This window comes from Chanos chanos, chromosome 10 (genome assembly GCF_902362185.1).
Source record: "Chanos chanos chromosome 10, fChaCha1.1, whole genome shotgun sequence".
Taxonomy (NCBI): Eukaryota; Metazoa; Chordata; class Actinopteri; order Gonorynchiformes; family Chanidae; genus Chanos; species Chanos chanos.
Window position 1 is genome coordinate 31,387,517 of NC_044504.1, and position 16,414 is coordinate 31,403,930.

The following is a 16,414-nucleotide window of genomic DNA, read 5'->3' on the forward strand; positions in this document are numbered from 1 at the left end:
GTAGCCCCCAGCCTCCACAGCCGAAGACACCTGAGGTGCCGTGGTCAGAAACAGACTCTGCGGTCTTCCATTTGACAGACGAGACCTTTGACAGTTTCCTGGAGGAGCATCCCTCAGCTCTGGTTATGTTTTATGCCCCTTGTGAGTACCATCCACACTCAGGCAACCATGCACTCTGTCAACAGTGTGTTTAAGCCTCCAGATATACAAGTTTGTCTAGGACGCTGGTAATAAATGGCCTGTTTCTTACTGGCCTTTTAGAGGTCATGACCTTTTACGACCATTTCACAAACTGACTCCTTGAACAAGTACAAAGCTGATCTTAGAACATTAAAGAAACGTTGGATGTCAGATCTAAGGCCGTATTTCATTTTGTAATGGAGTTCAATGAAAGCATGATGTGTTGTTGAGCTTGAGACTTTTTTTGTGTAGGTTTGAGAACAAGCTGCATCTTTATTGTCCTAATACATTTGGATCAAACACATCATCAAAATACAGCGTTTACTCACACCCTCTCAAGACACATGACGTAGCTCATCCTGTCTAAAGCTGCGGCAGCTTCTGTGATCTCACTCTCTCTTTCTCTCTTTCCTCTTTGCTTTTGATACTTAAAGGAACACAGCAGTTTTCTTGCCCTCTCCCCACTTAGTGGAGTTTTACCTCTGCTTCTCCTCTATCACAAGAAAAACTTTAACATGCACTCTGATACATTCACACACACACTAAAGCACAGACTGCCAGTCAATGGGAGCTCCTTACTGACGCTTATGGTACTGTTGTCACTCATGCATTCACTCCTGTTTTTGGACCAATAAAGAGTGATGTTTTTTAATGGCCGTGAGTGATAACTCCATAAAGGGTAGTGTGCCATCTCATCACTAATTATTTCAAGATTCACTGTAGAATAACGAAGAACAGCTTTTATGATTTGAACAGATTTGCTCGTTAATTCCTTATGGTCTCTTCTGGTGTTAAATACATAATGAAACATGTATTTCCTGTGTATGGTGTTACAGCAGGTGTGAGGAAGAGAGAAAGAAAGTGAGAGACACTCCTACTACATTTGATTTTATGGGTTTGGAAGAGAGCTAAGAGATGTGTCCAGCTGTTATTGTTTTCCGTTAGTTGCTGGTCTCTCATGGTGTCTCAGTCCTTCTCTGTTCATGTGTTGGTTCCAATATGCTTTAGCACATAGTAGTTACCCTTGCACAGTTTTTCACGTGCAAGTAAATAAGGCGAGTGAGTCAATTCATTTGAATTTCACCTGTGTTTACAAATGGAAGTTCAGAGCACGCACATCAACATACATTTTACCTGTAGCGTCATATGTCAAATGCTATTGATTTTCTTAATATTTCTGTCTTAACTTGCACTCAATGTGATTTCACCGTAAGTAAGTACATGAGGCAGTTTCTCAGTGATGCTGTGTCTCGTGACTGTGTGTGTGTGTGTGTGTGTGTGTGTGTGTTTTTCACTCCCAGGGTGTGGCCACTGCAAGAAGATGAAGCCAGAGTATGACGAGGCGGCACAGATTCTCAACAAAAACCAAGATGTGAGTCAGCTGCCAACTCTTGTCTGTACATACGCAAATACACCAAAGTGCAAACTGACTGTTTTTTTTTTAAATGGAGTAAGACTGGCACGTGTTGAGCCCTGTCAGACTCACATGACACCTCGTGTATCTTAATTTCAGAGAAGGGTGCAGCAGCTGTCACCAACTGAGCCGAAAAAAAAAAAAGAGCAAAAGTGTAAAGAACAAACATGTCGCTTTGGGATGCTGGTGCTTAAAATCGCAGATTTTCATTAGCAAATAACACATGTGACACATGTTAACCTTTATGGCTAAGGATACCACAACACTCTGTGTGTGTGTGTGTGTGTGTGTGTGTGTGTTTGTGTCTGTGTCTTTGTGTATGTGCGCGTTCGCATGTGCGTGCGTACGCGTGCACGCGTCCGTTTTGAGTGTCGAGGGCCACAGAACCATTGCAACGCATTAGCGTCACATGGCCTGTCAGACCCCTCCTGTTGGCCGTGATGCACGCTGATGTGGATCCGATTAGTGGGCTGCATCTGCACGGCTAACGCTCTGCTCCAGAGCAGAGTTATGGGCCAAGCGAGTCACCCGAGGCTCCAGTCTCTGCTGCTTATCTCATTCTTCTCTCCTGCCTCCCTGAAGCCTGTAGCGTGGAGCTTTTTTGATTGTGGCTCCTTGCCCAGCGCCGGAGTTCGGCGGGACGACCTCGGGCATTATCTAAGTGAGATGTGCTGTAGTCCTTACACCCCGCTCCTCAGAGACTGCTACAGTCATTTATTTTTCTCATTCCGCTCGCGGCCACACGCCGACATCTGAACGAGACCTTTAATTTCGCAGTTCCTTTGTCAGGGACCTGTATTCAATTTGCTTACTCTCAGAGAGGTGAAAATAAAGGTATTTAAATGTGCATATGTAATTGTAAGTCAGAACGAGCAGTTACATTTGTAAAGTTGATATTTTATAAAGGGACAATGGATGTGGGGAAAAAAAATTTAAATGGTTCTTCTAGTTTGAATGCTGCTGAAATTAGCTATATCAGCAAACAGTAGTTAAAAGTATACTGACTGACTGAAGTACACGTTTGTGTCATTAGCGGTATTTACACAACATATATCTTTATCTTTTGAATGTAGCATTAGTAAGAAGAGTACATCTTGTGTTATAATTTTACTGCAGCCATTCCGCTCCTATTTTTCCTCCTTAGCTCCAGAACAACTTAAATTATTTCTCATTTTACCTACTCCATCTGCAGGAGGTCTCCTCCTGTTCACCATGCATCTCAATTTGGTCTAGACAAGGAGCAGGTTCAGGATTTTAATTATTTGTTGCTGAATTGACAGTGGGCACTAGAGTTAAAACAAAACCACTCATTGTTGGCTCCGTGTACAGCAAGTGAGTTACTGAATAGGGGGAGAAAAATAGTACAAAAAAGAGACAAAAAGAGCTTCAGTGTTGTTAATGAATGTGTACTGTAGGCTCTCTGAAGGTGAATCTTTTGATGTCTGTATTTGTCTGTAACAGAGCCCGGGAGTGTTAGCCGCTGTGGACGCGACCATTCACAAAACTGTGGGAGAGCGCTTCAAGATCTCCGGCTTCCCCACGGTGAAGTACTTTGAAAACGGCGAGGACAAGTACACCCTTCCTCAGCTCAGGACCAAGGACAAAATCATCGAGTGGCTGCAAAAGTGAGCTCGCTTTCTGTCTTCTGCTGCGCGAGATGGCGACACGAAGCAGATTTGCTATCGGGTTTCATGGAGTCGTGCCCACGATACATCATTCATTGGAAATGATGTCATCACCTGGCATGCCGCTTTGCAGTCACGTGGAGGATTTTTATTTTTGTCTCCGTCTCTTTTTAAATGTCAATGGAAGTACAGTGTTAAAATAACAGCTTAATGTTACATTGGACATGCTTCGTGAGAACAAATTCATATTTAGGGTCTCTACTAAAATCTGTTATGCTGAAATATTAATACCTGAATTAACCTTGAACACAGCACTTTTTTTTTGTTGTTGTTTTTTTTAGTACAAATGAGCACATTGTAATCCAGCGTCATACAACGTCATAAAAGGTTTACAAAGGCTTTATTTTAATAACTACGCTCTATTTGAAAGGGCTTTTGCAGTTCGATTGTAGTATTGCCGACAATGGAACGAGCTTTCAGGACGGGTCATGGTTAGATGGGGCGTACAGTCTAATCTCCTGTCCTCTATCTCGTCTTAGCACTGATGCCGTGTTTCTCTGCATCACACTTCTGTTCATTTTGTTCGGCCGTAGGTACTAAAGGAATGCATCTGGTTTTTCTCTAAGTTTGTTTTGAGCACTGAAGGCACTGAGGAATAATTTATTAGTTAAAACCTTTCCTCGACCTTGAGCTGTAAGAGCGTACATACATACGTGCATTTCTAAAGCACAGTTGTCAGCCTTGGTAATAGAAGGAGAGTGTCTACCATCGCTGACTTATTTTAGTAATGGTCTCTTTTTATGCCAGACACTTGTACTAATCTCTATATGAGCTCAGCTGCTGTCTTCTGACTATGGATCTTACTGTTTGCCACTGTCTTGACACCACCATATATCAGGCATTCAGCAGACACTCAGTTGGATTTATTCAGCAGTGTTTGACCTCAATCAATCAGTGCCAGGACCTTCTGTGACCTATCAGCGGGGCAGGTCGACCTTGCTGCGATCTCTGGAGAGTCGTGTCATGCTAGCTGCAAACAGTTCTTTAGCTTGCCAAGCCTTGTCTATTCAAGTAGCTAAGATTTGCTTTAAACAGAGCTGGACCTAAAGGAGAGTGGCGTTTAGGCCTCGTCGAGCCCACAGGCCGGTCCGTGTTTGTCAAGTACTTGAAGTACAAGTGCAAATCTAGGTTCAGCTCCGTTCTGCTCGTAGAGTTGAATTGATCAGGGGCTTACGCAAGGTGAAAAATGGAGCCCAGCTCAGTACAATTAAAACTGCAAAATTTCGTACAGGTGGCCGCCCCATGCTTTTTCAGGAGATATGTAATCAGGTCATGCCCAGTGATGTGTTTAATAAACATTTCCAGTTTTGTGTATTCTGCTGAGTCTGTACTGAAAAAGTCAGCATGATATAACTGATTAGGGGGTGGTGCTTTTTTTTTTTAACACTCAAGCTCACATATCACACGGAGCTGAGACTCATCTAGTTCAGGGTTTTACATCAATATGTAAGTCTTATTTTTATTAAACAGTAAGTCAGTTTTGTACTTAGCCAGTTCGCATTTTGAACACTTTGTTTCAAGCATTTTAATTTTTCTGTCAACTTTCTGGCCAATGTTTTTTTAAATTTTAATTCATTATTCATTTTGCACTCACTTATCCATGCTGTCATGTAGCTCTACACAGCTGTGATGTGGCAGCATGTAATCTGTGTTCATGTTTTTGTATTTATTTCGATGGAATGAAAATTAATGATGCGTGCATTTCTTCCAGTCCTCAGGCTCCGCCCCCTCCAGAGCCCTCATGGGAGGACAAGCCATCCAGCGTGAGTCACCTGGGAGCAGAGGACTTCCGCGAAGCCCTGAAGAAAAAGAAGCATGCTCTGGTTATGTTCTACGCACCCTGTAAGATCCTTCATCTCAGACTTAATGCCGTTGTTTGTTAAAGTTGGCCCAAAGTGGTGGTCCAGAATCTGTTAGGATTTTTTTTTTTTTTAGCACTTGTATCTTATAAGAACAACATCTCATTTAGGAATAAATACTGTAAATCATAAGAGCGAGACAGGAATTGTCACTGTTTCCGTCCGATGCAATTACACGGACATTCGAAGGCTCTTCCTCAGACTGTAACAAATTACATTTGTCCATGCGTATATTGCTTTCAGCTATCTGGGAGCATCACCCTCCTTTAGTGTTATGTTTGGAATAGGACCAAAGACCTTTCATTGAGCCTTAAAGGCATTTCCTCTGACTCTAATTTTTCCAACAAGATTGTTCTTTGAATTTTAACTTGATTTTCTTTTTATGTGCAATCAGCGTTCTCGCATTCTTTTGGGATTGTTCATGCGTCTAAAGTTCATAACGATTCCTTTGGAAGTGCACATTTGAACCTGTTCACATGCAGTAATTAAGGATGAATGACCGGAGGATGAGCTCCCCCGTCGATTTATAGCGATCAGTCTATTTTCTCCTCGGGTGGAGGTGTGTACACAGTACATTAGCGTTAAAGGAGGCCTGGGACGTCGTGTTTGATAAAGACTTCAAAAACCTACACTATGCTGAAGTAGTCGGGAGTCCTTTGCATTTCCGCCACAAAGCGCTGCTCCTACAGTGATGAAAAAACAGTCTTCGCCCGTTTGTTCCTTTCTCAGTCAAATCCTCAGTGTTGCACTGGCCTGTTAGGGGATTTATGTAGTGAGGCTATTCCTTACCGTGTTACGACTACAGTACGCCAAGACAACATGTTAATTTTTTAGAAAAAGCGCTTCCATTGAATTAACTACTAGTAATGACTCCTTGCAGTTAATACCTTCCTGTGACTTCATATAGCATTATCCCTTTCATCCTGTGCTTTTGCAAAGCTATTTGTATTCATTTTTCCTTACCACCCTAAGGGTTTTTTTTATATATATCACACAATATAAGTGCAATCGAATCTTGTGAAATTAGTATTACATTTCAGCTACATATATCAGATTCGATGATAAAACGATCGTTTACAAGTGCCAATTAAATACATAATTACAACACATATCTCTCTACACAGTGCTTTGCATAGAAATTGTGCTCAAACAGAGAACAGTAGATTAACGATTCAAATGTACAAGCTTGTTTAAAGATGAACTTTTGAAGTTGATTTAATAGGTAATCAATGTTAACACATGGGGGTCTCGAGGTCCAAACTCACCTGATGAACAGAAAAGTTCAGCTGACTCAAGCAAGGTCAAAATAGTTTCAGTGTTCTATGCATAGGCATAGGTAATGTTTAAACAGACGCGTTTCTACCCTCTGTTCACAGAGTTCTATCCCCACATAACAACACATCAACATCACAACATCGCTGGCAGATTGTTATGTGCAGGTCCAAAGTTAATAATTGTACCAGTTATAGGCATGGAAAGTCACCATATTCTGCTCTCTCCCAAAGAAGTGATGAGGAAACTTGACATCCTTGTCATATTGTAGAACTGTAATTGGAGCGCGGTTGTTAGCGTGGTTGCAGGAATCCCCTGTGTTTACTGATTTTTCTAGATAGCCTGCGAAGAGAGCTCCCCTTTGTTGCATCGGCCAACTTGTTGGGGTGGCTTGACACGTTTTGATTGACAGCTCAACACCCAAAGTCCTGGTTGTCATGAATATCGAACCATTAGAGGAGAGACAGAGGACAGAGCTACATAGCTTGTATACAGGATCAATGGGTCACTGACACATATAAATCACCTCTGAAAGCGCTTGGGAGGTTTCATCTGTGAAGCCGGCGAAGGAATTTATCGCTCGCCCGTAAAACAGAAAAGAAGCTTTATTGGTGCTGAGTTGCTCTGTTGTTAAACATGTGTTGTGTTATGTCATGTGTAAAAAGAAAAAAAAAGTCTTTCGTTTTCCATCTTGTATGTACCATTCACCACGGAATTAATCTTTCATACTGATATCTATTAAACAATGTCAGAATTCCAATTTGTCTTTGTCCTCGGGTGCTTATGCGTTCGAGTCGGTAAAAGGAAATGACGCTTCATGTTCTGTTCTCTTCAGGGTGCCCTCACTGCAAGAGCTCCATCCCCCACTTCACCACAGCCGCAGAGCTTTTCAAAGAGGACCGCAAGGTTAGTCTCAGCCCCCATTACGATTTTCAGTTTCTCCAGATAACAAACACTTTCCGCTCCTGACCGTCTGACTCACTGTCCCTCTCGGGTGCAATCAGCCTCTCACGCTCTCTCTCCTCCGCCCGGACGACAATCACACACCCTCAGTCTTTAATCATTCTTAATATCTGGAAGTTTCTCAAGGTCCCCACACTTGCCATCGCTTAGTTTTTTGGGTTTTTTTTTATGTCTGATGTTGACATCCTTTGATTTCAGGGTTTACCTGAAATGCATTTAAATGCGTGTGAGGGCATGTATTTTTTCGTTCTGTCCTTAATGTCATGTCTTGACTCCTTTCCCGCCTCGCAATTTAGCGTTATTAATGTTCACTGCTGATTGCTGATTATCGTCCATATAATCATTTCCTGGTCACTCAGTCATTTTCCAAAATCACTCAGATATTAGTGAAGTTTTCTACGTGATTCTGGAGTTTGAACTAAATCTTAAACAAGGACAGGTCAAATATGACGTGTTCTAATCTCATAAGTTGCTCAGATAGAAATCTGCTATTTCATGCTTTGTCCCTCCGCTCTTCAGTGCCTCTTTCTCTCTCTCTCTCTCTCTCTCTCCCTCTCTCTCTCTGACAGTGTCTGACACACTGTTCTCTTTTGACCAGCTCATGCTTACTCTTCCTCTGCAGCCCTCAAACTTCATTTCACCATTTCACACGTTGTCACTTTTTCACACTTCAGCAAAGACATGCAAACATAGACCTATTCCCCCTCTCACTCTGTAAAATCAGCTTTTCCTCAAACTTTTCTCCTCTTTGACACCTCTTTTCTCTCTTCGCCAGTATTTCACCAAGTTACCGACTCACCTCTGAACACTCTAAAGTCTGCAGTAGCTTTCAATTGTTTTTTTGTTTTGTTTTGTTTTGTTTTGTTTGGGTTTTTTTTTTTTAACTGTGCTCATTTATCACTGAGCACAAAAACAAAGATGTTAGATTGTTGTTTGCAACTGGCTGAAATACAATGGGCATAACGTCAGCCTCCTTTAATCTTCTCATAGTTCTTACTTTTGGCCTCTCGCATTACAATTATTCATATGGATGGAATTTGAAATTGCACCTTGCCAAGGGTGGATTGGACAGGGTCAGTTTAGACTTGTTTCTAGCTGACACCCAGAGTTTTCTGGCTTCTATTGGAAGGGTTGTGAAAGCCAGATACTGCTCTTTTGTTTAGAGACCTGTGCCCCAGCACAGTAAATAATCCTATGCTAAATCTCCACGGCAGCAATGCACAAAAAGCTCCATCTGCTGGTCCCTTCACAAAATGGGCTGTTTCATAACATTTTGTTAAAAAGGGTTTTAGAGAGAGAGAGAGAAAAAAGTAGTGATCCGTCATTTCATTGTTTAACCCCAGACCTATGAAGACTGCGTTGTAGTTGTTGGGGGTATCGTCAAAATGTCAGCTTTGAATAAACAGCATGGACTAATGGCCCTTGAGCCTATCTCTTGGTTATCAGCTGATGGTCATGTGGAGCTTTGCCAGACGCAGTGCAAATCCGAGCAAAGACAGAAAACCTAATAAGTCTTTTTTTTCCACTGAAGCGGCATCGAGAATTATTGAAGGAAAAAAAAAAAGTCTCCACTGATCACTCCAGAGGAAAAATCGCTCAGTGTTCTACTCATTTTAATTCAGAGACTAATCTTCAATAGCTCAGCCTTTGCATATTTCTGAAGATTACTCAGTTATCTTAAAAGGTTTTGGTTTTAGTGATAATGACACAGATGTATTTTGAACTCTGGCTTTTTAATTATTTGTGCACAGTGAGCTGGTCTCACTTTTTCCTTGCCGATAATAAGAGTCCGAGGTAGATCCTTCGTTAATGATTTCCCTATCCTGGTAGCCGGATAAAATTACAGATATATGAAAACACACAGAACTGAGAGGTTTTTTTTTTCCACACCCTGACCCTGTTGTTTCTCTCATCTGTTCGATGGCAAAGCTATTGCTAAATCAATCAAGTGTCAAGATGGTGCTCCACCAACGCAAGGCAATCTATAGCAGAACTGGCCATTGAACCTTGCAAAAACAATGCCTCTTCACTTCATTTTCTCTTGTCAATGCTTTGTAACTCTGATGGATCGCCGAGCGATAATCGCTTGCAAAGCCATAGCAGTGGAAGGTAGAGCGATCTCCTCATCTTCGGGATGAGATCATCACTGTCTGACCGTCTCTGTGAAATCCAGTACGATCCCAAGTGATTAACTGTAGGTGCTGTTCTGTTGGTTGGATCTCATGTTGGTTGGACTTTCATTGGTTGTTCCCTATTGACTGGACAGTCAGTTTAATGTGAACTACTGATAGGATGACATTATATTGAATATGTTGTAATATCACTGAACAGCTGAATGCAAAACTATATGTAACCCTCGGCTGCTTGATGTTTTGCTGTCTCTCTGCAAGAGCGAAGTTGGTTTGAAGTCGATAGAAGAGAGCCCACTTTCTGATCTGAATCTCACCTCTTTCAGCACCGTTTTCCCTGATATTGCTAAGCCTTCACGATTACACCTTGCTAGTCAGTGCATAATCACGTTCAGTCAAAACCACAGAAGTTTAACATATTTTTGTTTCTAATTGAGTGACTGATGTTATTAAACATCGATGAGGGCTAGATTTGAAATGTTTGCAGTCCCGTTGTATTTTCAGAAAGTGTAGTTTGTGAAGTGTCATTAATGGCTTATTTGGGCTTTAGTGGTTTATTGGCTTAATGGCTTATTTGTGATTTTGCCCACTGCCTTGTTTTGAAGATGTTGTCATAAATTTCTTTGGTTGCCTTTGAGTGTGTGTGTGTTAACCTGATTGATTTTTGTTTTGTTTCCCCTTTCATAGTCATCTAGGTCTATAGAAATGTAATACTCTTTTTTTTTTTTTTTGTAATCTTGGAAAAGCTAAATTTGGGGGAAGGAGGTATGGCAAGCAAGCCAGTCAAGGCAAAAACAGCTGCACTCGCTTAGACTGAGCTTCACATAAATGAAACCACCTATACTGTGATTTGAAACACTTTGTATAACTCATGGACATTTTATGTAACCTTCTGTATCACCGTCCGGACAAACCGTCTGCTGACATTGCTGTAACTCAGACAATGCCTTCTTCATAGTTTCTTGTGTTCAAGTTTTGTCTGAGTTAGCCAAAGACAGATTCCTGGCACTAACCAACCCCCTCCCCGTTAATGTTATTGCAGTGTGTTTGTGTGATTGGTGGTTCTATCAACTGCCTGTAAGGCAGAGTAAATTGTGTCTGAAGTGCAGATACCACCTTAGACCTTAGACCTAGACTTAAGAAAGTGAAAGGTATAGACATGAGCAGACAGCAGAACACCTCTTTAGAGGAACAAGTTTTTGCTTTGATCTCATTGCATATAGAGGTGTCTGATGCCCTACAAAAAAAAACTTTTCTGAACATTTCTGAAAAGAAACAGAAACTTGATACTGATGCAAGACCTTACCAGTGTAAACGTACGTTCTGAATGTTTCAGATGCCTTCTTGTCATATCAGGAGAGCTAAAAATGTTAATATTTGTTCACAGATTGCATATGCTGCAGTGGACTGCACCAAAGGACAAAACCATGAGTTGTGTAAACAGGAGGGTGTTGAAGGCTACCCAACATTCAACTATTACAACTACGGCAAGTTCAGTGAGAAATACAGTGGAGAGAGAGGGGTAAGTGAGTCCATGACTGATGTCACAGGTTAATTACAGGCTAAGTAATAATACTTAGCCTAAGTATAATAGTGAGGGACTGATAGATGTTTCACCATACATTGCTTTGTGTAGGTTATTGCCTGAGGTATGATTAGAGCCATTACTACAGTCATAGATGCATATTGCTGTTGGTTTCTAATCTCACATATAATGTGTTTGCCAATTGACTGCTGTTCAAAAAAATATATACAATTATTTTTTGCCCCATTTTTTTACTGAGTGTTATGGTCCTTTTCTTCAGGAGGCTGGCTTTACAGGTTTTATGCGCAACCTCCGGGGGCGGGACCAGGAGAAGGTGGGCAAGCGGAAGGAGGAGCTCTAAATGGGTGTGGTCATAGGAGAGGGAGGGGCCTGTCATTGCACTGTGACCTGGGCAGGAGCCTCCCAGCACTGATGCCACAGACTTGAAAACCTCAATTGAAAAAAAAAAAAAAAAAGCTATTTTTATACAGCTGTGCCCTAGCATTTGTAATACCAATGTGCAACCATCAGACCACTTGAGACTTGGATTTCTTTCTTTTTTTTTTTTTCCATGGACGTTTTGTGTAAAACAAAAGGCTCCCAAATACTGTGACTTCTGTTACTGAAAGCTACACCTTAAATCTATGCAATAGCGGATCCTATCCCCCAGGACCTATGTGATGGATGACCATTGTGTGTATAGAGGAGATCAGGCTTGCTCTGCACATGGCACCCAAAGCTATTACTATCATATAACTGGTTTTCTCTCAGTTGTAAATCAGCGACAAGGAGCATGAACATGTCTATGTACAATCAAATCACATCTTCAAATATTTTTGGGGAAAAAAAAAAACATTAAGTCATTAAATTGTTTGATTTTCTTTTGGAGATCAGTATTGAAGAGGGAAATTTTGTTCATATCTGTGGCCTTAAACAAATAGATGACAGTGAGGAATAATATACCTTGGATTGTGTTATCAATGTTAGGCCTAAAATGGATCAGAGCAAGATGAGTATTTAGTGTTGATACAGTTTCCCGTAACTAACCTCGTTTTTCACCAACAGTTTGGGGAGAGTATACATACTACAGGCGCCTAAAGATGCCAAAAAGAATAGTTTATGTGTCATGTAAAACTGATATCAAGTCCTGTATTTCAGCAAAGGGTCATACGTGTTCATCAGCTAAAACGAATACCAGTCCCGTTTTTCATACTTATCTCATAATCAAAGTGTAAGTGATTTGAATCTGGCGCTTGTCTGGCATACACAGTCTATGAGACCAAACTGTGCCTCTCACAGATTGTTGCTCTTATATTCACCAAATTGCTTGCCAGATCATGCCATAGGACGCTAGCGTGATCTGGATTTTCAGTTTTCGGGACTACTTGAGGACCATAGATGATATGTACTTTTTTTTTGTTGTTGTTCTGTCTAGTCTTGTCATTATCAGACTGATTTAAAATCCACTTTTGTGACATTGAAACTGATGGTTATTAAAACGGAGTAGCTTTAATCCAGAGTTCCATTCACATTTCCCTCTAGAATTTGTCCTCATCTACTCCCACCTGTGAGCAACAATAAAAAAAATAGATAAGCGATGTCAGGTTAGTTAGGGTTACCCATCATCTAGTTTTAATCCCTTTAGTCACATTTTACACCGTTATTCAAAAACCAAGAGTTGGCAAAGTTACACTAGGGAGTTAGAACTGCAGTATCTTCCAGGATGTTTCACATCAATTAGAGGAACAAGGCCAAGATTTTCTTGCATATTGGATTCTAGTCTTTGTGATATTATTATGATGTTGATGTGACTGATGTATGTTGGGAACACCATGCCTGAGGTAGTATGCATATTTAACAGACATATTTGTAGCTGAACCTTTGTTTTATTATTCAGGAGTTTGGTTCATTTCATTATATATAAGGTTCTCAGGGATAGCGAAACACAGATAAGGAGAGCTAGCATGCATTGTAATTAGCATTCCAGATTGGTGTGAGGAGCCTGAGTCGTCATTTTTAAGAATTGTTTACATTTAACATCGGGAGATAAAACGCGTTGATAATGGGATTTGGTTTACATTTCCTTTGCCAATCTTAGTGCAGGAAGTATTCATTAAAAAACAAAGGAGCCAAGGAAAGCTCAAGAACAGATGCTTGTTTAAGTTGTGCAACAAATGGTTCACTTCCAGTCTGGAGAGTGTTCTCAGATCTTATTGGAAGAGCTTCATCATAAATGCTGACCAAATCAATGTTTTTGCAAACTAGTGAGAACGGAAAGGAAACATAGTCCAAGATTTGTTTGTGAGATCAACTTCTGCCTCCAAGTACCTCCAGTCCAGAGAATTCTCTCTCTCTCTACCTAAAGAAACTCATGATAAAATGACAAATATCAATAAAATGTTTAGTTTTGGAACAAGTTCAGTGTAGTTTCACACCAGTGTTTCTCTCGTCCAGGAAAGCTGTTCATTTTGTCCAGTGGACTGGTTTCCTCTCAAGACTTTTGCTTTGTACCAGTGATGGGTACAGTTGAAAGAAATTCCGGTCCATCTAATTCCAAAGGTCTCCATATTGTGTGGGAGCATTCACAATAACACCAAGTAGTCTGTGTCACCTTTGTTGATTTCTGTGCTCAGCCATATGTACAGTTTTGCCCCTATGAATGACCGAATTGCTAAATAAAAAGGCGTACATTTCTAAGAATACTGAGCCATTCTGTGAATAATTTACCCTCTCGGCTTTTTTGCACCAAATCAATTTTTAATCAGTTTTTAATCAGTGTCCCTGTTCAAGCCTTTCTAACAATTCTGGGGTTTTGTTCTGTGGGTTTTTTTGGGGGGGAGTTTTTGTGTTTCATGCTTGTAGTGTTGGCAGGGCTAGTTTGACACTGAACATGCAAATTTTATATGAAGAACAATATCCTGAAAATGCATTCTTAAGAGAAGAGGTGGCCGATGACATATTTAACCTCATAATGTTTTCATTATTGAGGTCCAATGAAAGTTAGTTTGCCTAGTTTCTCCTGTTATGCAGGGTTTTCTCAACATACATAGGCATACTTTCCATTTACTATCGGGCTCTCTGCAACAGGATTTCACAAATCCTTGTAAGGTCTCCTGATATTTGTTCCTATTCAACAGAAGCATTGTACTGTGTTTAGTAGTAGTAGTGGTAGTAGAGCTCTGGCCTGTTTGGGATTCTGATGCAGAATAAGAAACTTCAGCCTAGACTATTGATGCATTAAGAATCAGACTAGACTCCGTGTTCAGTCTTGCACTGTAAGTAGGACATGTAATAATCAATCAGTGGCATCCTTTCCTGACAAGCCTCACCACTAATAAAGAGACTGATCCCTAAAGATAAAAGCACTGATTGATATTTCTGACCTATTACTGAGTTCCCCCTCCTGATACTTTCTCTCTGAGCTTTCACTTTTAGGTAAGATTTTGGACAGAAATATGGACACTTAATGGAAAATTCAAAGCAGTAACTCATTGTGTAATGGAGACATATTTTCACTGCCAAGATCTCTGTAACACTGTAAGAAACATGTCCCTGTAGGCGAATCATGTCTTCACCTGAATTGAGCAAGGCACATTCTTGACAAGCGGGACAAAAGCTCCTCAAAGAAGCAAGTGTAGTTAAACAGATTCAAAACATGATGCATGAGTCACTTCAGGCCAATTTTACCACTGTCCATGGAGATAGTCCCATAAGTTGCATGCATATAATATTTGACTGTTGAAATCTGCTGATTAATGCCTTGAGGACTGTGCATTGGTGCCCACTCCATCAAAATGTTATGGTGGAGGAGAGGTAGTCATTACCAAGAGTTTTATGTTCCCCTCTGTACCCAAGAGAACTGGGGCCACGAAGAGAGCAGAGAGACAAAGCAAAAAGGGGACCAGTAGGAAAGATAAAACATCAGTGTGCTATGAGGTATGTCTGGGGCAGAATTAGGTCCTGTTAAGAGAAAGTACTCTCCCCGACAGTAATTGGGTTTTGTCCTTGGGTACTGCTGCCTCTTAAATGGGCCCTCTGTCTGACCTCAGAGTCTAGAATTTGAGGAGCTGTCATAATCCGGCAGATTGGATGGCTGATGTCTGTGATGCGAAAAGGTCTGTCTCCAGTCCCACTTCAGCACAGCAAATAAAGTAAAGACACTGAGATAGAACTACTCATATTTTTCATCAGAGAGTTTGACCTCAGTATGGAAGTACATTTTTACAGGAGGTGGGGACTTAATCTTGTTATACATTATTCCATTACTGATGCTTCTGTGTTGCGTTCTAGATTGGTCCTAGTCAGTATTTAAATTATTGACTTGGTCCCAAATCAGTTCTGTTCACAGTCATTGTTGGAGAGCCAGTGCGCATGCAGGTATTTCAGTTAACTTTTACAACAGCTACTATTTTAGGCCCTAAAAACCAGGTGAATCCAATGAATCAAAGAGCCAATGAATCAATGAGTTGCAGCAAAACCCTTATCATATACGTGCCCTACACTAATGACTCCTAAGACATGTGCACATGCAAACAATTAGTGGCCTGTTATTCACATGTTTACCTAGCAATAAGACTTTTCCATCTAGTAAATATTAGTGATCAGGTGTGGAGCTGCTGACAACATACACCTGATAATGTAATCCATCTTTAAGAAGGCATCACACTCATACTGAATTTCACCACATACAATTCCAGGGTAATGATAGTGCTTATTAACAACTACTAAAAAGTATATACCATCTTGAGCACTGACCATGTAGGTTTATTAGTATGTTTTTCCCCTTTGCTTGTGAATAGGATTTGCATAAGGAGATATGCTGCTTTACAACAACAGTCTGCCTCTGGCCTCAATTTATTTTCAGTAAACCAAGACAGAGACAAACAGCTCTCAATAACTAGAATCAAAGGTACAAATAGACACCAATAATCCTTTGTGGAAAAAAAAAAAAGATTTTCATCCTCACATGCTCTGGAAACAAAATCAAAATGATGTATACAACTTTCCTAGAAATCCATACCTTTTCCTCTGTATACCATAGAGCTGACTGCAATAGGAGGATTACATACCTCAGTGATGTATAACCTTTAGAAATTATATTAGACCAAAAATTGGGTCTCATAATGAAATAGGAATTGTTCGTCTTTTTATTCTCCCCTTTGGGCTTTTTAAGTTGCAAGGGTAATCAAATCTCCCCTCCCTTTTTTTTTTGGTACATCTACCAAAATCATCTCTAAAATCCATAACACAGTGAACAGTCACAATCAGTCTGAAGAGAAGTACTGTTGGAGTGATCGATCAGAATGCAATTACAAGACTCATAGAAACATATGGGCACTGAACTCAGCATGTGATTACAAAAAACATGTTGTTTCTCTTCCTGTCTT

The 16,414-nt window shown here is 40.6% G+C and overlaps 1 protein-coding gene across 1 annotated transcript in view; it reads left to right on the plus strand.

Annotated features, from left to right (window-relative positions):
- The window catches only part of pdia5 (protein disulfide isomerase family A, member 5), a 35,827-nt gene extending 23,063 nt beyond the window's left edge, over window positions 1–12,764 (plus strand). The window contains exons 11-17 of the mRNA XM_030786232.1: window positions 5–141; window positions 1,482–1,552; window positions 3,056–3,219; window positions 4,991–5,121; window positions 7,246–7,316; window positions 10,890–11,024; window positions 11,308–12,764. Of these exons, the coding sequence (XP_030642092.1) occupies window positions 5–141; window positions 1,482–1,552; window positions 3,056–3,219; window positions 4,991–5,121; window positions 7,246–7,316; window positions 10,890–11,024; window positions 11,308–11,388 (790 nt within the window). The 3' untranslated portion in view covers window positions 11,389–12,764. The remainder of the gene's footprint in view (window positions 1–4; window positions 142–1,481; window positions 1,553–3,055; window positions 3,220–4,990; window positions 5,122–7,245; window positions 7,317–10,889; window positions 11,025–11,307) is intronic.
- Window positions 12,765–16,414: the final 3,650 nt, after the last annotated feature.